Source organism: Pseudonaja textilis, chromosome 2, assembly GCF_049901715.1.
Source record: "Pseudonaja textilis isolate UNSWEBS1 chromosome 2, rPseTex1.2, whole genome shotgun sequence".
NCBI lineage: Eukaryota > Metazoa > Chordata > Lepidosauria > Squamata > Elapidae > Pseudonaja > Pseudonaja textilis.
Window position 1 is genome coordinate 7,312,877 of NC_141991.1, and position 24,662 is coordinate 7,337,538.

Below are 24,662 nucleotides of genomic sequence, written 5' to 3' on the forward strand. Positions count from 1 at the left end.
GCTGGTACCGGGCCGTGACACAAAAAAGGTTGGGGGCCACTGTTTTAATCCTTTTTGTGAATCTTCTTCCACCAGGATGTGTTCAAAAACATGGGGCTAGGCTTGGTGTAGAGTTGATTTTGAGATTTGCCGTAGGCTGCCTTCTCGCCCTCCATAATGCAGGACGCAAACTTAAATCCCTCGGATCAGCTCGTTTTGAATTTCAGGGTGGGCACCATCAGCTCCGCTGCTCCTTCAGATTCAGTTTCAAGGAAGCAGGAGAGTTGACTGAAAGATGAGAATATTATCTAAGTGTTATAAATAGAGGAAAACATCGCCTAGGCAGGAAAATGGACTTGATGAAGGTGGATCAGTGACGGACTTGAACCATCAGCCTCCACTCCGTGAGGAAGTGTTGCCTTTGGGAAAAAAATTGGTTCTCGTGGGTGTTTGGTCATCCTCACATTTTCAAGCAAAATTTATACAAGAAGCTTTGGAGAAAATGGGTGGGAGAGTCACCTTGATGGAAGATCCCATCTCTTGAGAAGTCAGTGCATCAGACAGCCTGATTCTCTAGCATTTACTTTCTTGTGATGTTCTCTAGGGGGTTCCGTCATTACAGACAGAAAACATAAAGAGGAATCGAGCCCTTAAAGTTATCTACAAAGTGGAATGGGTAGGATTGAAAACTGTATGGGAGGACCACTGTCCTCATTCCACAGGCCCCATAGGGTTTTTAGCTCATCTCAACAGATGAAGTAGAACTGGAACAGCAAATGAGGACAATGTCCTCCAATATAGGGAGAGAGGAGGCCAATATTTCTCTGAAAAAGTCACCTGCGCTCTCATTTATTTATTTAGTGTATGGCGTATAATACACGCGTAGCAGCAGTAAATAAATGTATAGAATGAACACATAAGATGATCCGCATAAGATGGAAATACAGTTTGTGACTCACTAGAAAATACCTTCCACCAGAATTTCATCCCAGAAAAACATAGCCTCTTACTTAAGGAAGCCAAATTCCTTGCGTTTTCCAGCATGACCTCTTGATACAAGTTTTTTTGCTCCAGATCCAGTAGGGCCCATTCCTCCACAGAGAAAAACACAGCTACCTCCTCAAAAGAGATTGAGTTCTGAAACAGAAACAACAGATTCTATGCATGCCTCTTGGTAAGGATTACTTGAATAAATCTAAGCGCAAAATTTCTTTTTAAAGGACAAATCCTGCTTTCCAAATAGGATAAATAAGCAATTTCCCTGGACCAAGCTACAGCCTTTGTTTGAAAATACACCTGGGGTAATATTTCATGACTAGAGAGGAGCACCCCTATTCCTTCTCTATCTACTGATAGATGGGCCTTGGATGTACCACTGATGGGAGGATCCAGGCCTTCCCTGAAGTTGGTTTCTATAAGAAGAATTTAGAGCAGGGGTGTCCAACCTTTCACCTTCCCTGGGCCACATTAGAAGATGAAAATTTGGTTTGGGCCGCACATAAAATAAAATAACAGTAACGATATCCGATCATCCCCAAAAACCATAGAAAACATAGTTAACATATTAAATTTATTTGGAAATGAATTTAGTGAGATGTTTTTATTATTTATTATTAATTATTTATTAAAAATTATTTATTTTTTATCACAGTTTTTTTATCACAGTTTATTTTCCGGCCAAATTTTGCTGGGGGGGGGGAAAGCTCGCCTGCCTCACGCCTACCTCTCCTCCTGCAAATGGCCCGGCTGGATGAGGCAGGACTGGAAGGCAGAAGCAGCAGCAGCAGCGGCGGGGGCAGAAGCCTTCCCCTGCCACCGCTGCTGCTTCTGCCCCCGTCGCCGCTGCCCCCGCCGCCACTTCTTCCCCCACCTCCGCCGCCACTTCTGCCCCCGCCGCGGGGGCAGCGGCGGTGAGGGCAGAAGCAGCAGCGGTGACAGGGGCAGAAACACAATACTCACGGAAGAGCTATATGTGCATAAATGCACCAGTGTGCCTACCGTCCCTGTCTTACTGTCTCCATTTATCTGTATTTACATCCTTTGTTCATACCTATACTTGTTAGCTTGTACACGTTAAACAAACAAATAAACAAACAAATCTATATATATAAAAGTAAAATACCACTCACGCATCATCACAAAATTTCCAGAACCGTAAAGCCTACAAACTTGAAATTTGGCACGTATCTTCCTCTTGGCTTCTATGTGCTCACTAAGAAAGGATTTTTCAAAATGACCATCAGAGCATTAGAATTTCATATATATTATTATTAACATGCTCTGATGCTAAGGAGTTCTACTCCCCCTCCCCACCTGAGAAAAAAATCTGTTCCAAATGCAAAACACAAGCAGAGGAGTTTCAGTTTCAGTTTTAGTTGCACAGCACCAAACAGCTTTAGTACAGAACAGTTGAGCTAAGCCACACCCAGGCTCCTTGCTGTCTCCTTGCTCACACAGCAAATACTGTTTCAGTTTCCAAACAGCTCTCAACTCTCTCTCTCACACACTGACAGGACGATAGCCTGATGAATACTGATGATTGCTGGTAGGCAGAGGCAATTTTTTCCCCTTATTTTCCTCCCCCAAAACTAAGCCCTGATCACACAGTTTCGTAGCGAAGCATGGATATACAGCTAGAAAATAATATGAAGCTGTTGGAAGAGGTGCTCCAAAAATTACTGTGAGGGACTGAGATGGCGTCTATTTATAAATGACACTAGGAGAAATTAAAGAAATCAGAACTATCTATGAGGTCACTGCAGATTATTGACGTATAGCAAGACATTCTGTCTAAGAGAACATACCAAAAGGAGTTTTGAGTAAATATCTATTTTTATCCTGCAATACTGCATTCTAACCACTGTGCCACCAACGGCTCCAATAATATTATATTGTCATGTCTTGCAGAGTTGAGACCATAATTATATTACCAAGTACATTCCCTTCAGCATCCAATGGGAAGGAGGGTGGCTCTGCATTGTAAGGTGGTTCCTCTTGAAATAATTACCTGTGTGCATACAGCACTATGGGACTTCCTATCACAATACCAGGAAAGCTGCTTGTGTAGACGGACCCCTCTCCCACCTATTTAGGACAGGGCTGGATCAGATTGAAGGATATGTGCAGTTTGAAGAAGAAAAGGTTTTTCCTACCTTCCTTTGAAGTACGAGCGCTGCTATTGCTCCACTAAAGACAATAGATGTTCCAAAAGGTAATACCATCGACGTTGCTCTGGTTTCTGAGAGAGAGAGGGAGAGAAAAGGAACTGTTCGTTATACAAACACCCTTCCTCTTTTCTGGAGCCTGTTTCAGTTTTTTATGTATGTTGATTGGGTGACTGACAGGCCTGAGTGCCTTGTGGGCAGAGAACAGCCACCTGGGTTACTCTGATGAGGTTGTATAAAAGCTGGGAGGTAATGGAAGCCAGGGATATGGAAGGAGAATATTTGTAGCTCAGGGTTGGAATGAGGGGTCATTGGTGCTCTCTGAGTTTACTTGTTTTCTCAGAAACTCAAACTAGATAACATCACCTGTGCTAGTCAGGAGTGCTGTTTGCTGTCAGTTTATATTCTGATAGTTTTGCCTATCTGTATGGGTGGGGGAAGTCTTAGAGATTAGGATTAGAATTAGAATTCTTTTATTGGCCAAAAGTGGTTGGACACACAAGGAATTTATCTTGGTGCAAATACTCTCAGTGTACATAAGAGAAAAGATACATTCGTCAAGAATCATCAGGTACAACATTTAATGATAGTCATAGGGCACAATAAGCAATCAAATCATACTAGGAAACAATCAATATAAATCGTAAAGATACAAGCGACCAAGTTACAGTCCTACAGGCACAAGTGGGAGGGGATGGGTGATAAGGAGTGATGAGAAGATTAACAGTAATAGTAATGCAGACTTTGTAAATAGTTGGACAGTGTTGAGGGAATTATTTATTTAGCAGAGTGATGGCGTTTGGGAAAAAACTGTTCTTGTGTCTACTTGTTCTGGTGTGCAATGCTCTATAGCGTCATTTTGAGGGAAGGAGTTGAAACAGTTTGTGTCTGGGATGTGAGGGGTCTGTAAATATTTTCACAGCCCTCTTTTTGACTTGTGCCATACGCAAGTCCTCGATGGAAGGCAGTAATTGTTTTTTTCCGCAGTCCTAATTATCCTCTGAAATCTGTGTCTGTCCTGATGGGTTGCAGAACCAAACCAGACAGTTATGGACAGATTCTTTGGTTACTGATGGCTCTTTGGCAGTTTGTATGCAAAAGAGAGAATCAACCAGTCCAAAAGAAAACAAAAGACTCCAATTTCTTTTGGGCTGGTTGATTCTCTTTTGCATAGTTTACAGATGTTGTTAATTAAACCAAGCCATCTCTTTATCTCTTAAGTGCTGACATCTGCTGAGGGCTATTGAGGAGGGTGTGGGCTATTACAAGTGAGCCTGCTTCCTGCCTCAAAAAAAAACATGTTTCTCCATTTCTCATTCAGGGAAATATAATATTCTGCCTTTTTAATATTTCGTAGAATATTTCATTCTTCTAGGAGTAGGGTGGGTGCTAACTTTCTATACCAGGCGTTTCCAAATTTGGTAACTTCAAGACTTGTGGACTTCAACTTCCAGAATTCCTCAAGTTTTAAAGTTGTCAAGTCTGGAGATCTCTGTTCTACACTACCCTTGTTAGCTCATTAGATTACTGTCCATTAATATGTCAAACCTTATGATCCCCAGCAGGGACCGGTACACAGTCTGGAGCGGAGAGTTAACACAATAAACAGCACAGAGATTGATTTCTGGATATCTTCAAGATTCCATTCCGAATCTCACGGAGGTGTGCTGGATGTTCCCCTCCTGGTCAGATAATCAATCAGGAAAGATGTTTAAAAAATTGGGGGTTTTTTTTTCCCCCTCAGGACATGGCCTTTGCCCCAAAGGTGGGATAGAATCAAGATCACATGAAGTGTTAATACAATTTTATAATGCCTTGGTAAGGCCACACCTGGAATACGGCATTCCGTATTTATACGATATAAAAAAGATGTTGAGACTCAGTGCAGAGAAGAGCAACCAAGATGATTAGGGGACTGGAGACTAAAACATATAAAGAACAGTTACAGGAACTGAGTATATCTAATCTAATGAAAAGGAGGACTAGGGGAGACATGATAGCAGTGTTCCAATATCTCAGGGGCTGCCCCAAAGAAGAGGGAGTCAAGCTATTCTCCCAAAGCACCTGAAGGCAGGATAAGAAGCAACAGGTGGAAACTAATCAAGGAGAGAAGCAACTTAGAACTAAGGAGAAATTTTCTGACAGTGAGAACAATTAATCAGTGGAACAACTTGCCCCCAAAAGTTGTGAATGCTCCAACACTGGAAGAAGTTTTTAAGAAGATGTTTGGATAACCATTTGTCTGAAGTGGTGTAAGGTTTCCTACCTAAGCAGGGGGTTGGACTAGAAGACCTCCAAGGTCCCTTCCAACCCTGTTTATTCTATTCTATTCTATTCTATTCTATTCTATTCTATTCTATTCTATTCCCCATTCTATTCTATTTCCTATTCTATTCTCTATTCCCTTTTCCATTCTATTCCATTTTCTATGATTTGATTACTTATTGTACCCTATGATTATTATTAAGTGTTGTATCTTATGACTCTTGATGAATGTATCTTTTCTTTTATGTACACAACATTTGCACCAAGGCAAACTCCTTGTATGTCCAAACACACTTGGCCATTAAAGAATTCTATTCTATTCTATTCTATTCTATTCTATTCTATTCTATTCTATTCTATTCTATTCTATTCTATTCTATTCCCTATTCTATGCTATTCCCCATTCTATTCTATTTCCTATTCTATTCTTTATTCCCTTTTCCATTCTATTCTATTTTCTATGATTTGATTACTTATTGTACCCTATGGTTATTATTAAGTGTTGTATCTTATGACTCTTGATGAATGTATCTTTTCTTTTATGTACACTGAGAGCATTTGCACCAAGACAAACTCCTTGTGTGTCCAATCACACTTGGCCAATAAAGAATTCTATTCTATTCTATTCTATTCTATTCTATTCTATTCTATTCTATTCTATTCTATTCTACTCCTGCTCTTTTCAAGAGGCAACTACTTTCTTGCCTTTGAAAAAAAGAAACACCTTTGGGACAACCATGACCCGGATGACTGAGAATCTCCACAGAGGACAAGCCCTTTGAAACATCCAAGCTGATTCCTTTTTAATGGCACACCAGCCGGATACTTTCTTAAACGGTTTATATAAAAACGCAGTAATTTTTTAAAAAAAAACACTAAAAAGTTCATGCACGAAAGAAACTCGGGCAAAGCCTATGATGAGGATTAATGGGCATCCGAAGGCATCCTTTACCTGAGGGTCTCTTCTGAGATGGAGCCTCCTGAGCGATTCCTCCAAACAGCAGCTCCAAGGAGCGATCGCCCACCTTTCCCGCGGGCGGTCCAGCAGCCATTTAACTCTTGTGCTGAAATAACACACACACACAAACAAACAAACACAAACGGTCATGGGAAACGACAGAATAATCTGCACGAGGAGAAAGGGACGGTCGTGAGAACCATCGGATGAGCGACTCAAAAAAGACACGGCGTGTAAGGCTCACGTTTCCAAAGAAGTAGCTAGGACTGGCCGAAGGGAAAGGGGGAGTACTTCTCGCCCGGCACCCGCAGGGAAGAGGCTCTGCCCCTCGTCCGGACTCCGTCCCCCCAAAAAAAGAAGCGCGCAGAGCAGCTTCCACGACCCGCCTTCCTCGCAGCGCCGCCGGCGACGGCTTCTGCCCAGCCCAGGCGCGCAGCTGCAATTGCGCGCCTGGATTGGAACCTCCCAACCTCCCCGGAAGGAAGGACCTCTTACTTGGGGGGCTTTACAAATTGCAACCACATCAGCGGGTCTCCTTCGGGCCACCTCCGTTCTTTTCCGTGCAGGGTTTTGGCGGTTTGGGGGGATTTTTTTTGGGGGGGGGGAGAGATCCCGGAGGGGGCTCTTTTCTGTTGAGCAGGAGGCTGTTGGCAAGAGGGCGCCCCCGGGCGGATCCTGCTTCTAATCCTGGAAAGCAAAGGGGGAAGGGGACGCCCAAGGTGATTGTCGAGGAGGAGCTGGAAGTTTTAAAAGATTGAGGGGGGTTAATATGTGGACTTTGTCCCGATCTTCCCACACCACTGTTGAGAAGATAATGGCTTTCCTAACGGAGACCTGTTCTTGCAACGAGAGCTTGTTGAGAAATCCGTGCGCCACTCCTTGCCTTCAGAAGTTTACTTATTGATTTGATTTGATTTGATTTGATTTGTCAATATAGTTCAGATTTATGTAAAAGTATACCGTATAGATACATAAGATTTATGTAAAAGTATGTATTCCGTATAGTTAAGATTTATGTAAAAGTATATATATCATATAGTTAAGATTTATGTAAAAATGTATATACCATATAGTTAAGATTTATGTAAAAGTATGTATTCCATATAGTTTTGATTTATGTAAAAGTATGTATTCCATTTAGTTAAGATTTATGTGATAGTATGTATTCCGTATAGTTAAGATTTATGTAAAAGTATACCATATAGTTAAGATTTATGTAAAAGTATGTATTCCGTATAGTTAAGATTTATGTAAAAGTATACCATATAGTTAAGATTTATGTAAAAGTATGTATTCCGTATAGTTAAGATTTATGTAAAAGTATGTATTCCGTATAGTTAAGATTTATGTAAAAGTATATATACCATATAGTTAAGATTTATGTAAAAGTATGTATTCCGTATAGTTAAGATTTATGTAAAAGTATATATACCATATAATTAAGATTTATGTCAAAGTATGCATGCTGTCACGAAAGCGTAATGAATGGAAATGATGTTGTATGTAAGAAAAATTGTTTAATAAAAATTATTTTAAAAAATAAAAGTCAGCCAGGTTTGAGAGATACATTATTGAGCCAGGTTGGAATGATAAATTTCTGTATTTATTTTGATTTGATTTGATTTGTCAATTGCTTACAATGTAAGTGTAAACATGAGCAAGAATACAGGAAATAGGTACGAATAAATGGGGACAATAGGACAGGGACGGTAGGCACGATTGTGCACTTATGCATGCCTCTTACAGACCTCTTGGGAATGGGGTGAGGTCAATAGTGGATAGCTTAATGTTAAAGGAGTGGGGGTTAGAGGATGTAACAACAGAGTCAAGTTGCGCCACTGGAAGCTTTCAACAAGAAACTGGACAACCATCTGTCAGAACAACAGAATAATAGAATTGGAAAGGACCTTGTATCTATGGAGATTCTCAATCATCCAGGTCATGGTTGCCCAAAGTGGCTTTTTTCAAGAGGCAACTGGACTTTTTGGTTTTATTTATTATTATTTTCTTTGAAGAGTTTGAAGCTGAAGCAAAAAATCTTCAAAGAAAAGTAAACAAAACCAGAAAGTCCAGTTGCCTCTTGAAAAAGCCCCTTTGGGGGCAAGGGACCTTGTAGGTCATCTAGTCCAACCCCCTGCTCAAGCAGGAGACCGTGCACCATTTCTGACAGGTGGCTGTCCAGTCTCTTCTTGAAAGCCTCCAGTGATGGAAGCACCCACAAGCTGTTCCATTGGTTGATTGTTCTGTCAGAAAATTTGTCCTTATCTATAGGTTGAATCTCTCCCTTGATCAGTTTCCAAACATTATTCCTCGCCTGGCTTTCAGATGCTTTGGAAAATAGGTTGACCCACTCCTCTTGGTGACAGAAATGGTACAGGGTCTCCTACCTGAGCAGGGGGTTGGACTAGATGACCTACGAGGTCCCCCGCAACACTGTTATTCTGCTGTGGCTATCTCTGGTTTGAATCACAGAGGTTAATCTCCATTTATCTAAGTTTCCCTGTATTTTCTCAGGTGCATGGCGGTAGCGATCTTCCTTCCCCTTTTGTTGCAAAAAAGGCAGCATCTATCCCCGTTATCTGCTATGGCTTTTGAATTGAAGCAAGAGATCAGATGTAGGCTAAGACCCCACCACAAAATGCAAGCAGAACTGTTGGTTGCCAACAAGATAAGTCAACGGGGAAAGCTGCATTTGCGTTAGAGACTGTGATTGGCTTAACAAATTGAGCCAAAATGATCGTAACATTGGGCAATACTCACATAGCAACCTTACTTAGCAGTCAGTCACCTTGCTTAGCAACAGAAGCTCCAGTCCCAATTGGGTTCCTAAGTCGAGGACTATCTGTAAATAAAACTGCAAATAAGGCCTTTTATATTTCACATTCCACCTGATTGTATGTTGTACTTGGCCCAAGTACCAAAGGCATCCTAACCTGGTGGCTTCCTCAGCAAAGGGACAGGAGAGTTGTGTTCGACATTGCAACGCAGTAGGCAATTCAGCTAGAACCGGTGATGTCAAACCTTTTTGGCAGTAAGTGCCCAAAGTGCGCATGTGCACGCGCATACACAAAATGCAACACATGCATGCTCACCCGCACATCCCTGCCCCTCGTACATGCATGGCAGAGACCTGAAGACTAGCTGGCCTGCGGCAGGCATGCGCACGTGCATGGCAGAGCTGAGCTGGGGTGACGGCGCACATGCCCACAGAGGGGGCTCTGGGTGCCACCTGTGCCACAGATTCACTACCACTGAACTAGATTATGTTATTGGGAGAGGTCTCAGGAAGCTGGGAGAGATGCTCTCAACTTACAAATAATGCCAGATATTTGGGAAACGGCTTCTGCTTTGTAAACTTTGGCTAGTTGGGAATTGATAAAGGGAAGGGATTTGAATCTGAAAGAGATTCAGCTGTTTTGTATAAAGCGGAATGTAGAATAGAAGCAGAAATTGAGTAAGAATAGAATAAGAATTGGAAAAGACCACAGAGGTCTTCTAGTCCAACCCCTTGCTTAGGCAGGAAACCCTATACCCATGATGGTGAGCCTATGGCACAGGTGGCACACACAGCCATTTGTGCCAGCACGCGAGCCGCAGACAAACTTATCTCAATGCACATGCGCGCGCACCTCCCAGCTGATTTTCGGCTGGTTTGAGGCCTTTTTCGGCCTCCCAGAGGCTTGAAGGAAGCCTCTGCAGCCTGAAAAATAGACCGATTTCATCACTTCCTGTATTTCCGGAAATACGAGAAGTGATGAAACGGGCCTATTTTACAGGCTTTCGTCAAGCCTCTGGGAGGCCGAAAAAGGCCTTAAACCAGCCGAAAATCAGCTGGGAGGCACAGTGCAGATAAGAGGACGGCATGAGAGGGCGCGCATTGCCTTCTGGGTGCTGGCACACAAGCGCCCACACAATTTTTGGCATAGGAGCCCAAAAAGGTTAGCCACCATATACCATTTCAAACAAATGTTCTTTCTTTTTGAAAGCCTTCACTGTTGGAGCCCCTACAACTTTTGAAGGCGAGTTGTTCCACGGATTGTTCTGTCAGGACATTTCTTTAGTTCTAGGTTGCTTCTCTCCTGGATTAGACTTTTGAAAAAAAGAAACATCGAAAGATAACATCTTTATTCAGCGAGTTACATGGTGACAACAAAACCAGGGCTTGGAACCAGCACGGTGTTTTCTTCAACCCAAGACAGCAAGGAAAAAGTAAATACAACATCAACAGCCCTTGTACTGAGCAGTCCGTACAACAAGGATAAGTATGAATGTTATGCAAATCGTTCTCTCTTGCTGAGCTCATTGTTCATCAACTGTTCTCAGTAATGATGCTGAAAAAGGACATTTACAACCAGTTCTTGTTTCTTGTGGTCAAATGCAGCCAGCTTTACAGAACCAAAGTCAATGGGAAGCTGGCAGTAAATCAAACATTATGATCATATGAGGTCACACTTAATCCACCTTTATTTGCTTAACCACCCCAGTGGAATGACTGACATTAGTCCAACACAGACACGATACTGTCGTGATGGTGATGGTGTTGTTTAGTGCTGGAGTTGACAGTTCCAAATTGGGATAATGGCAGACTACCTATAGCAGGGGTGGGCAAACTTTTTGGCTCGGAGGTCTCGTTGACTTTTAAAATTTGACAGACGGGCCGCCACCTGGTGTCGAAATGCCTGTCATTACAAGTCAAAATCAAATGAATGCAATCATTCAATCATTCACATCAAACCTTAATTCTGTACCAATCTTCGGCGGGCTGTATTAAAAAGACCAACGGCCGGATGTAGCCCCTGGGCCGTAGTTTGCCCACCCCTGGCCTATAGTCTCCTAAATTTTTGTCACACAATTCATTTAGGTAGTTCTATTACTTTCTATCCATTTCTCTTGAGTTAATTTTCCTATGTCCAGAAGAGGAGTGAGATTGAGCAAATCCCTTTGTCTATGGAAATTCTCAGTCATCCAAGTCATGGTTATCCCAAAGGGGCTTTTTTTGAAGAAGAGACTGAACTTTGTTGTTTTTCTTTCTTTGAAGACATTTCGCTTCTCATCCAAGAAGCTTCTTCAGAGCTGAAGCTTCTTGGATGAGAAGCAAAATGTGATATGTAAAATTATACCTGTGAAAATATAAAGCAATGGTAAGGCAATTTTGAACCTCTGCGTTAACCTAAGATAATTTACTGGAATATTATGTAAGAATTCTCTATTATTTTGTTTAAAGGTTACATATTTGGCAGGTTACACTGTCCAGTGTCATGTTAATGATGGACATTATTGGAAATGGAAACGGGTAAACAGGACGAGGAAACAGATGTTAAGCTACAAAACTAGGGGTGCTATGTAGCTAGATACGTAGCTGGATAGATTGTGAACCCAGGAAAGGGGCAGAGACTGTATATTTGAACCTGTATATAAACCCCAGCCTTTCTGGGAACCACGTCTTCTGCCCAAGGGCAGAATTCTCTTTTGCAAAAGCTTCATAATAAAGCTCTTATATAAATTGTTCACAGGTCTTCAGTATCTTCTGAATGGTTGATTTTTTTTTTTCACATGAAACGTCTTCAAAGAAAAATAACAAAGCCCTGTTGCCTCTTGAAAAAAGCACCTGTGGGACAGCAAATCCCTTTCCACACATCATACATTTATAATTTTCTCACCAATGTGGCTTCTCTTGTGACAACTGCTTGTTCTGAACTTCTTTCCACGCTCCAGCCATTTATAGGGATTCTCTCCGGTATGGATGCCTTTGTGAGAAAGAACAATTCTGCTATCGCAGAAACTCTTTCCACAAATTACCACACTTAAGATGGTTTCTCTCTGTGTAAAGTATCAAAAGTAGATCGGGTGCTATTACTATAGCCATTTCCACATTCCGTACGTCTCTATGGTTTTGTAATAGGATCATACGGAGCTTCTGCTGTTACAGGAACTCTTTCCACGGTCTACACGCATAACTGATTTCTCCCCTGAGTGAATCTTTCTATGGGTATTAAGTGCACTAATTTGTCGGAAGCATTTTCCGCACTCGCTACATTTATATGGTTTCTCCCCTGTGTGGATCCTCTTGTGACGACTGAGGTGACTGCTGGTTATGAAACTCTTTTCACATTCCATGCACTTATACGGTTTCTCCCCTGTGTGGATTCTTTTGTGGGAAATCAGGGAACTTGAATTAGTGAAGCATTTTCCACACTCGGGGCATTTATATCGTTTTTCCCCTGTATGGATCCTTTTGTGGGAAATAAGGGAACCTGAATTAGAGAAGCATTTTTCACATTCATCGCATCTGTATGCTTTTTCCCCTGTGTGAGTCCTCTTGTGGTGACTAAGGGTGCTGCTGCTTATGAAACCTTTTCCGCACTCCCTGCATTTATACGGTTTCTCCCCGGTGTGGATCCTTTTATGGGAAGTAAGATTGATACTCTTGCGGAAGCTCTTTCCACACTCGGTGCATTGATATGGTTTCTCCCCAGTGTGGATTCTGTTATGTACAGTATAATTATATTTTTGACTGAAGTTCTTTCCACATTCCCTGCATTCGTATGGTTTCTCCCCAGTGTGGATCCTTTTATGGGACGTGAGAGAACCTGAATAAGCGAAGCACTTTCCGCACTCTGTGCATTTATATGGTTTCTCCTCGGTGTGGAACCTTTTATGGGAAGTCAGAAAACTTGAACCGATGAAACACTTTCCACAATCCTGGCATTGATATGGCTTTTCCCCACTATGGATCCTTTTATGGGAAGTGAGGGACCCTGGCATAGTAAAACATTTTCCACACTCCTGACATTTATATGGTTTCTCCCCTGTGTGAATCCTTGTATGATAAGTTAGATGTTTTACAGAACGGAAGCTCTTTCCACACTCCTGGCATTTATATGGTTTCTCCCCTGTGTGGATCCTTTTATGATAAGTAAGGTGTTTTGCAGAACGGAAGCTCTTTCCACACTCCACACACTTATATGGTTTCTCTCCTGTGTGGATCCTGTTATGAGCAATAAGGTCTTGAGCGTCGTTGAAGCTCTTTCCACACTCCTGGCATTTATATGGTTTCTCCCCAGTGTGGATCCTTTTATGGGAAATAAGATGTTTTGCAGAACGGAAACTTTTTTCACACTCCGGACATTTATACGGTTTCTCCCCGGTGTGGATTCTGTTATGAACAGTATAATGATATTTTTGCCTAAAGTTCTTTCCGCAGTTCTTGCAGTGATATGGTTTCTCCCCGGTGTGGATTCTTTTATGGCATTTGAGGGAACCTGAATTGGTGAAGCACTTTCCGCACTCTGTACATTTATGTGGTTTCTCCTCGGTGTGGAACCTTTTATGAGAAGCAAGGAAACCTGAGGATCTGAAACTCTTCCCACATTCCTGGCATTGATATGGCTTTTCTCCAGTATGGATTCTTTCATGAGAAGTGAGGGAACCTGACATAGTGAAGCATTTTCCACACTCCTGGCATTTATATGGTTTCTCTCCGGTGTGGATCCTTTTATGGTAAATGAGGGAACCTGAGAGAGTGAAGCATTTCCCACAGTCCTGGCATTCATATGGTTTCTCCCCGGTGTGACTCCTATTGTGGGAAGTTAGGCTTGTGGCAAAATGGAAGCTCTTTCCGCATTCCTTGCATTCATATGGTTTCTCTCCTGTGTGGATCCTTCTATGGGATGTAAGATAACTTGAGTCTCTGAAGCTCTTTCCACACTCTAAGCATTTATATGGTTTTTCTCCAACTTGTATTCCCTGACTTAAGATAAGAGGAATAGTCCTTCTGACGCGTTTCCTGCTTTCATTTTGTTTTTCTACAGTGCGGCTACTGGAACAGTCACATAATCCTGATTCACCTCTGAGAATTTTTCCACATGATGGACACACTCTTTTTCCTTGGGCATCTTCTTCAGCCAAGAAGACACTAATATTGGCACACTGAAAAGGAAAGCATTTCTCCAGCCCCCTTTTTAATTGGTTTTCCTCAGAACTTTCCTTTCCAAACATCCTTTCCATAACTTCCCTTTTCTCTCTTGGAAAAGGTGCTGCTGCCTCTTGCCTCTTACCTTCCACCTGCCATTCACCACCTGTTTGGAAAGGAAAAAAAAAGAAAGTTGACACGAACTGAGGTGTGAAAGTGATCGAGCACCATTTTTCCATCCCTTATTTGAATACAGCAGAACCTCTGGTCACAAACGCTTCTGACCATGAACAAATTGGGTTCCGACCAAACAATTCACAAAATTTTTGAATCTGGTCACTAACACATACTCGGGTGGCAATCAAACACGACCCCTGACCCAGAAATTCCTGAAAACGAAACATTAGACGACGAAGGAATCGCCAAAGTTATGGAACGAATTATGGTCGTGACCAGAGGTTCTACTGTATTATCAAATGTTTGAATATTATCAAGGAATGGATATATCAAAATAAAATCTCAAAATTGATAGAGGAGAGCTAGAATGCATGGGGAAAAAAATCACTTTCTTAGGATCGCATATCAAAGTAGTGAACGCCGCCCAGAAATAAAACGCTGGATTGCTCTGTGTCACATAGCAGTGATGAACATGAGCCAAATATGAATAAAAAAGACATCTACCTGGCAACCAAATGTATGTTAGTCCATTCTATTATGTTCCCCTAATTACTTAGAATTGTGAAAGTTGGACCTTATAAAAGCAAGACAGGAAGAAAATTGACTCGTTTGAGCTGTGGTGGTAGAGAAGGCTACTGTCAACTAAAAAAAATACTCCTTTGGTCTTTTTAGTTGCTAGCAGAAAGGGAGTGGGGGAAAGCAGTGCATTTCTTAAATGCCTCAGATAATCACCTTGGTAGCCCAAAGCTGTCGGCATGCAAGAATATTACTGGAGAGCATGATTGATGACTCTTGGCTATGGATGTGTCCCATTGGAAAATATACATCCAGGGGGGTGGGAGGAAGACCAGGATCAAGGGGGAAACGAATGATGTATTTTAGTGTCAGCTGCACCCAGCCAACGCCAATATGGCCACTCCTAATAAATCAATTTTTTTTTTACTCTGAGAGATGTGGCTAGAGACTTATGATTTGAATGGGGGTGGATTTGTTGGAGCCCTGACAGCTACTGCGTAATCCTTGGACACCAAAGACGACTAACAACCAATATTGTAGCACACAACAACAGAAAGGTCGCTGGAAAAGGCAAAAATCACAAAACTGTGCCTCACTTATTTTTTCCATGTCACGTGGGGAATCCACTGGAGAAAGGACTTATATTTGGAAGAGTTAGTGGTAAAAGGAAATCAGGCCACCAAAGAACATGGTGGCTGACACCACCTGACAACAGCCAGAGCATAGAACAACTCAACAGAAGTAGTGCAAGATTGGAAGATGTGAAGACACCCGAACATAGAATCACCAAGAGTCCGACATGACTGAATGGATATCATCATCATCATCATGGAAGAACATATTGGTTTAATTTTCATCTGAAAAAGGGGAAGTGCTGGGAAAACCTGGACCTGAGCTTTAGCCTTCTTTCCATGAGTAAGTTCTCCTTTGATTTTTTGGGGAAAAAAGAGGCTCTTGGGGGTATTCTCATTCATCTTAAGTTAACTTAAGAAAAGGAAGCATTGAAGAAAGTGATAGCCCCATCAGAGAGCCTAACAGTCACATCCTTGTGTGATTGACTGGGTTTCCAAATGCCATCCATCCAGACAGAAAACTTCAGAGGTCTTCTAGTCCAACCCCCTGCCTAGGCAGGAAACCCTACACTACTTCAGACAAATAGCTATCCAATCTCTTCTTAAAAACTTCCAGTGCTGGAGCATTTACAATGTCTGGAGGCAAGTTATTCCACTGATTAATTGTTCTCACTGTCAGGAAATTTCTCCTTAGTTCTAAGTTGCTTCTCTCCTTGATTAGTTTCCACCCGTTGCTTCTTGTCCTGCCCTCAGGTGCTTTGGAGAATAGGTTGACTCCCTCTTCTTTGGGGCAGCTCCTGAGATACTGGAACACTGCTATCTAGTTTTTTCTTTTCGTTAGAGTAGACATACCCAGTTCCTGCAACCATTCTTCACGTGTTTTAGCCCCAACTCCCCTAAGTTGCCCTTCTCTGCACTCTTTCTAGAGTCTCAACATCTTTTTTTTACATTGTGGCGACCAAAAAAGAGGAAGAGAGAACTTAAATTTATCCACAAAGTGGGACAGATAGGATTGGAAACTGCACGAGAGGGCTCCTCGCCTCTTTCTGGAGAGACCACAAAGGTTTTAAGCTCATCTGTTAACCAAATAGGAGTAGAAAGGCAGACAAGGACACTTTCTTCTACTGTAGGAAAAGAAGAGGGCAGCATTTTCTCTGAGAAAGAAATCATCTGTTTATGTCTGGCTAGAAAATACTTTCCACCACAATTTCAGTTCAGAAAAACAGAATCCCTTACTTAGACAGGCAACGTTCCTTGCATTTTCCAACATGACTTCTCGATACAGGGTTTTTTGCTCCAAGTCCAACAGGGCCCATTCCCCCATGGAGAAAAACACAGCTACATCTTCAAAAGAAATGGAATTCTGAAACGAAAACAAGCATGTTGTACGCACTCTCTTATTAAGGAACAATGCAAATTTTCTTTTTTATGATCGCTTTCAAGTAGGATGAATAACTTCACTGGAGAAAATGGGCAGAGCTACAGGCCTTTGACTGGAAATATGCCTGTGATAGACTTTTGCAATTTTGGCTCATTCTACAGGAATGAATTCCTTCTCTGTCAACTGATGTTGAGTCCTGCCTAACATTTCAGAAACTGCTTTCATGTTGCCCCTCAATACAATCTTACTGAAATGATATATGTGAAGATTTTGGGAGAAGTACTCCGGAAAATACCATCTGATGCTAAGATGGCATCTGTTTGCAGATAACATGAGTGGAAATTTTAAAAAGAAAAATAATTACTGTGAGGCCACTGCAGTTTATTGACATATATATTGATATATATCAAGGCACTCTGTCTGAGAGAATATCCCAAGAGGAGTTTTGAGTAAATATCCGTGTTTATTTCAAACTAGTTCACGTTGAATTTTATAATAAGACCCTTTTTGAATCATAAGCAATCATGTGAAACTATATGTAACCTTGTTCTTCGCATCCTCCATGTGGGAAAGCTATATTTCAGGAGGAAATATTTGGCAATGCGAAGCTGTCTTGTTCCAAAATTGGTCCTGCATGGAACATAACCGCAGTCTATATAATGTGTAGCAGTATAGCTTGTTGTACATCCTTCCACGAGGTCCAAGGACACAGATAAAATATGATCAAAGCACTTTGTTATAATGAGGACTGAGAAGAATAAAATGAAATATACTATTGCAGAACTACTATATTTAAGAATAAAGATGAATCTTGTCCCTCATACCTCTCACATCCTGGACATAAACTGTTTCAGCTCCTACCCTCAAAACAATGCTATAGATCAGAGATCACCAACCTTTTGGACCTCGGGGACCACCAAACTCATAATTTTAAATCCCACGGACCACTAATGTGAATTTTGTCTGATGGTGGCTTGCTGACGTTGGTGGAAGAGTCAGTCCCATATTCCAGAGCTGCAGTAGTCACAGGACTGGCCCTTTGGTCATCTTGGAGCAGCTGCTCCGCCACCCAGGTGCACCCGCCTGCCATGGACTGGAGGAGCTCCTCCGGGATGACCAAAGGGCCAGTCCTGTGACTCCTGCAGCTCTGGAATATGGGACCGACTTTCCCACCAATGTCAGCAAGCCACCCTGGGGAGGATTTCCCTCCCCCGCCATTGGTCTTATCTTCCAGTTCCAGCTCGCGTGGCTCTACTGAAGGTAAGGTTTACGCTCAGTCGAAGGGTGAGGGCCAGCGGGTAGGTGGGCCATGTGGGTAGCGCAGCCTTGTGTTCCTGCGCAGCCTGGATTAATTGCTTTAGGGGGAGTACTTTGGGAGGGACATTTATCTGCAGACCACCAAAATTTTCTCGCAGACCACCAGTGGTCCCCAGCCCACCAGTTGGCAACCACAGCTGTAGAGCACTGCACACCAGAATAACTAGACACAAGGACACTTTTTTTCCCCAAACGCCATCACTCTGCTAAATAAATAATTCCCTCAACACTGTCCAACTATTTACAAAGTCTGCATTACTATTACTGTTAATCTTCTCATCACTCCTTATCACCCATCCCCTCCCACTTGTGACTGTATGACTGTAACTTTGTCGCTTGCCTCCTTACGATTTATATTGACTGTTTCCTAGTATGATTTGATTGCTTATTGTACCCTATGACTATTATTAAGTGTTGTACCTTATCCTGATGAATGTATCTTTTCTTTTATGTACATTGAGATCATATGCATCAAGACAAATTCCTTGTGTGTCCAATTGCACTTGGCCAATAAAGAATTCCATTCTATTCTATTTTCACAGATCAAAGCAGAGTTCAAGGAATTATGGAGTTGGCAGGTGACTAGAAAAAGAATGGTTGGCTATCTATTATAAAACATAAGCTGGAAATATTCCTTGTGTGTCCTCTTAAGCAGAACACCTTGACGTATGCCAGTAAACCACAGTAAACCTCATTCAAACGATCATCCTAATTTCTTCCTAGTTTTCACTTCCACAACTCCATGAAATGTATTTCCACAATACTTAGCCTATGTTCTTCGAAACTACTTGAAACAATAATATTACATGGTCACACATTGCAGATACCCTAATTATATTACCAAGTACATTCTACTCAGCAACCAAGGAGGAGCAGAGTGGCTTCAGATTGTAAGATGGTTCCTATTGAAACAATTACCTTCAGAAATACGGCACAATGTGACTTCCTATCAAAGTATAAGGAAGCTGCTCATGAAAACCACACACACACAAACACACACACACACACACACACACAGAGAGAGACTTTGTGGATGCTGGATCATGCTGAATGACACTTGCAGTTTGAGGAAAATATCTTCCTACCTTCCTTGAAAGCATAACTGCTACTATTCCACCACCACAGACAATAGATGTTCCGGAAGATACCATCGATGTTGTTCTGGTCTCTGAGAATGAGAAAAAAAACAGAGGTGTCAGCTTTGGAAGCCATATTCCACGCTACCACATAACTTGAGAGTGTGGGAGGCGGGGTGATTTCAACTGAGTAGCTCTAAGTAGACAAAATAAAATTCTTTTGTTAGTTCAAGTTCATTTAGTATGGCGCAGGATGAAATGAGGATCTTACTTTTGGACAGATCGTGATTGGGCCATGTGGTGTAATGACAACAGAGGAGGGATGGATTTGTAGTTTGGGAAACTGTGGGAAGCCCGAAAACTACCTTCTAATAAAGGTACTTTTGAGATATGGTCTCGGAGTTACTGATTGGAATGGAGGTTTGCTGGAGCCTTGACATTAGGAACTATTTGTTATAAAAACATTCTTCCTCAATTCTGGAGCATTAAATTCAGAAAGCCCGTTCTTTGTGTATACTGACTGGGGTGTGTGTGCAGCAGGCAGCAGTGACTTCGAGCTGAGAACAACCCATCTGAGTTGTTGAGATTGATGATGTACCATAACACAGTGGCCCCCAACCTTTTTTGAACAAGGGACCGGTTTCACGATTATTTATTCTTCCACGGACCGGTACCTGAGTAACGCGAGACTCCACCGCCATCGGGACGGCTCTTCGTTCGAAGCTGCCTCCCCTCTTCGACGAAACTAAGGCGTGAGCACCCAAATGCCGCTTTCCAACTGAAAACCCGGAAGCACTTTCCAACCGAAAACCCGGAAGCAACCGAAAACCCGGAAGCGCCGTCGAAACAAGATGGTGGCACCCAAGCTTTGCGGCCTGGTAAAAAATGATCCATGGACCAGTACCGGTCCGGGGACCGGTGGTTGGGGACCCCTGCCGTAACAGGCCAACTTCTTATAGTTCTCTTCTGATTCCCAGGAGGGATCAGGATGCAACCTGGTGGGGAATCTGTGCTGTAAAGCACCGCAGAGAGGTATCTTCAATGACTTCCCACCCCATATCCCATGGAGGTATGCCGACCATGTTCCCTCCATGGCTTTTGGAACAGCTTATTAGAAAGACTGGCTTCTTTTTAATTGCCAGGAGACTTCCTTGAGGGGTGATTGCAGGTGGTCCTCCACTTACAACAGTTCGACTAGTGACCATTCGAAGCATCCCCATAGTCACGTGGTTTACATTCGGATGCTCGGCAACTGACTCACGTTTATGATGGTTACAGTATCCCGGGGTCATGTGATTCTCCTTTTGTAACCTTCCAACAAGCAAAGTAAATGGGGAAACCAGATTCCCTTAACAACTGCATTGATTCACTGAACAAATGTGTCAAGAGAAGTCGTAAAATGGGGCTTAATAAATTTCTCCCTTACCAACATAAATTTGGGGCTCAATTGAGGTCTTCTGTTGAGTGTCGGGATTCCGGCAGTTACCCCAATTACATCATGAGTCTCAAGGCAAACTCCCAAAACTTCCAAGGATTTATTGGAAGTCAAGATGTTGGCATGACCTGGGTTTAGCCGACTCTGAGACACGCAATTCACTGTCACCCTTGACCCTACTTTCCCCCCAACCCCCACCCCTCTGGGTGTATCATAATTCATATTCTCCAATGAAACACGTCCATAGCCAAGAGTCATCAATCATGCTTTCCAATTAGATGTTTGCACAGCAGAAGCTTCAGTCATTTAATCAGTCTCTGAAGAAAATATGAATGGAATGTACTTTCAATCCCACACTGCTGCCTGCTCTTTAAAACTCCCGCCCCCTTTCTTTCTGTTGGCAACTATAAAATGTGTATAGAAAATGTTTTATGAGTTGACATTGAGGACTATGTATAAAACAAAAAATAAATTCACAAATGAAGAATAGGGGTAGGGGTGGAGTAAGATAGGATAGGATAGGATAGCAGAGATGGAAGGGACCTTGAAAGTCTTCTAGTCCAACCTCCTGCTCAGGCAGGAAACCCTACACCATTTCAGACGAAGGTTATCTCTTCTTTAAAACTTCCAGTGTTGGAGCATCCATAACTTCTCAAGGCAACCTTGCCCACTGATTAACTGTTCTAACTATCAGGAAATTTTTCCTTAGTTCTACAGTACATTTCTTTCCTTAGTTACTTTCCATCCGTTGCTTCTTGTCCTGCCTTCAGGTGTTTTCCCTCTTCTTTGTGGCAGCCTCTGAGATATCAGAATACTGCTATCATGTCACCCCTAGCCAGTGGTGGGATTCAAATTTTTTTACTACTGATTCTTTCGGTGTGGGTTGGTGGACATGGAGGGGGAAGGATACTGCAAAATCCCCATTGCCTCACCACCCCACTAACCTGCTTTCCAGCTCTCTTCTCCTGTGCAGGGCAACAAAAGACCCAGCCGATCAGCTGGGACTTGGGAGGTATAAAATAAATAGTGGCGGGGCCAGTCAGAGGTGGTATTTGCCAGTTCTGGAGAACCGGTAGCAGAAATTGTTAGTAGTTCGGAGAACCAGCAAATACCGCCTGTGACTGGCCATCTATTCTCTGCCTGCTGAGTCCCAGCTGATCGGCTGGGTCTTCTTTGGTTGCCCTGCACAGAAGAACGGAGCTGGAAAGCAGGGGTGGGGAGGGAATGGAGATTTTGCAGTATCCTTCCCCTGCCATGCCCACCAAGCCACGCCACACCCACAGAACCGGTAGTAAAAAAAATTTGAATCCCACCACTGAGGCGGAGCCGGTCAGAGATGGTATTTGTCGGTTCTCCGAATTACTCCAAATTTCCGCTACCGGTTCCCCAGATCTGGTCAGAACCTGCTGAATACCAACTCTGGTCCTAGTCCTTCTTTTCATCAAACTTTATATTTCTTTCTATGTTTCAGCCTCCGGTCCCCTAATTCTCTTTGTTGCTCTCCCCGGCACTCTTTCTAGAACCTCAACTACACCGGGGTGACCAAAACCGGGGTGCAGTCTTCCAAGTGTGTGGGTCCCAGTCCAAGGCAGGCAAAGTCCACCCTGAGGATTCAAAAGGGCAATCAGGAAGGAAGCTTTTACCTACTGATCTCTTCTCGGGTGGATCCTCGAGAGGGACCACCCCCCCCAAACAACAGCTCCAGGGAGGGATGCTCGCCCTCCTTTCCTCCGAGCAAATTCCGTGGGAATCCTCCGAGCAAATTCCGTGGGAAACGATCGGAAAGAAGGCCAGGCAGAGAGGTCTCCCCTCCAAAAGAGGGGCTGCAGGAACAACCCAAAGGAGTGACCGCAGGAGCGACCCAATAAGAAGCATCCGAAGGTCACATTTCCAAGACTCTCCCCCCCCCGCCCCCAAAGTCGCAACCAGGAATGATAGAAAGAAAAAAAAAGGAAAAAGAAAAAAAAGGGGGTGGGGCTTGGGAAGGATTCTCTTGCCTCTGGGATGCCTTTGAAAATTGCAATGAGAGAGTACTTTTCCTAGAGAGGCCCCCTTGGGCAATTCTTCCCCCCCCTCGCCGTACAGGTCCTCCAAGAGGTTGGGAGGGTTGCCAGTAAAGAGTTTTTCTAAGCGCAAATAGAATGTTTCTTCCTAGAGAGCAATTATACACACAAACACACCCTTCCTCATACAGGTCCTCCAAGAGGATTGCCGGTAAAGGGTTTTTTTTTAAGCGCAAATCTGGGTTGTGCATGTTTATTCCTGTACTGTACAATAATGTATTGTCTTGTATGGATATTGAAACCGATTGGCACTGAGGTAAAGCCCCACCTCCAAAGCTATGAACCTCATTGGGTCGGCTGCATGCCGATCAAAGTCGGATTGGAGTCATTGGCCCATCCAGTAGACGGCGCGGGTTCCCGAGTCGGATGTTTGTTTGGCACTGGAAGAGGGACCCGCCGCCTTCCCTGCTTTCTCTTCCTGAGGCCGTTAAGCAGCCATAGAGTCTCATTCACTGGGAGCGCTGTTAGTCTCTGACTGTAGTCTGTGCGCATGCTCCCAAATTCCAATCTATATTTGCTGTATTAACAATCTGCAATCGTTATTAACAAGGTAGAATGAGGTGTTGCCAAAGAGGGCTGGGGGGAAAAGGGAAAACAAGACTAGGCTTATCTGAAATGGGATAGGTTCTCCTGTTTGAGCGGGGGACTCGACTAGAAGACCTCTAAGGTCCCTTTCAACTCTATTGTATTCTAAAATTTGGATTTATTTATTTTTTTGGACATGGTATATGCAATCATTTAAAAAATGAATAGCTGCAGGAATAGCTGAGAAGCCTCACTAAGACAGGACAATGCTAATACATGAATAAAAAACAGCTATTGTGCGTGCTGTAAAATTTCACAAGTGTTGCAGGCTCCCATGCAACATCCTTTGTGACCATCCTAGCTGGTTTCTAACAAAATAACTCAACTGGAAAAACTGAACTGGCTTAAAGACTGTTACATCCTCTAACCCTCACTCCTTTAATCTCAAAACTATCCACTATTGACCTCACCCCATTCCTAAGAGGTCTGTAAGGGGGCATGCATAAGTGCACAATCGTGCCCATCATCCCTGTCCTATTGTCCCCATTTATTCATACCTATTTCCCATATTCTTACTCATGTTTATACTTATACCCATTATCTTGGAAGCTACTGACAAATGAAATAAATAAAATAAAGACTGTGGGTGATCGACTTAACTTTACCCCCAAAGTTCATAAAATTGGGCAGAAGCCATTTAGCAACCATCCTGCTCAACCACAGATCCAATTCCAATTGCTGTCACAATCTTCAGAGGAAGCAAAGGCAGCTGCCTTTTTGCATTTCAAATTTCATGTTGTGCTCGGGCCAAGTGCTAAAGATATCCTTATCTGGTCGCTTCCTCAGCAAAGGGGGAAGACATTGCAATGTGATACTCATTCAACTAGTTGTAGGTATACTGGGAAAAGTCCCTCAGAAAACTGGGATAGTCAATATGCAAATAATGCCAGATTGTTGGGAATCTGCTCCTGCTTTGAAAAGACGGCTAGTTGGAATCTGGATGCAGCAGTTTTGCATGAAGCAGAATGCTACTTGAACAAAATATTCTTGAGCAGAGCTGTCAAAATTTTCACATGACACTATGAGTTTGACACCTGTTCTTTAAGAAGGGGTATCAAGGATGCTTACCTGGCTTTAACTGTAGGTTACCGTGAAGGCTTGTGGAGTGCGGCAGCATAAAAACATAATAAAGCTCTTACATGTAAGCAGTGTTAAAGTTTGAGGAATCTGCTACATTAGAAGCAATCCGTCTCTTCCTAACACTGTGCTTCAAGATGGAGTCTTTTGGGAGGCCAACCCAGACTAGCTTCTCCTCAGATTTA

At 42.8% G+C, this 24,662-nt stretch overlaps 2 protein-coding genes across 2 annotated transcripts in view; both read right to left on the reverse strand.

Moving 5' to 3' along the window:
- Positions 1 to 6,806, reverse strand: part of LOC113451238 (uncharacterized) — a 176,876-nt gene extending 170,070 nt beyond the window's left edge. Inside the window, exon 1 of the mRNA XM_087927850.1 lies at positions 6,361 to 6,806. Coding sequence (XP_087783976.1) covers positions 6,361 to 6,460 — 100 coding nt within the window. The 5' untranslated portion in view covers positions 6,461 to 6,806. The remainder of the gene's footprint in view (positions 1 to 6,360) is intronic.
- Positions 6,807 to 10,476: 3,670 nt separating this feature from the next.
- Positions 10,477 to 24,662, reverse strand: part of LOC113451242 (uncharacterized) — a 29,795-nt gene continuing 15,609 nt past the window's right edge. Inside the window, exon 5 of the mRNA XM_087928487.1 lies at positions 10,477 to 14,096. Within this exon, the coding sequence (XP_087784613.1) occupies positions 12,271 to 14,096 (1,826 nt within the window). The 3' untranslated portion in view covers positions 10,477 to 12,270. The remainder of the gene's footprint in view (positions 14,097 to 24,662) is intronic.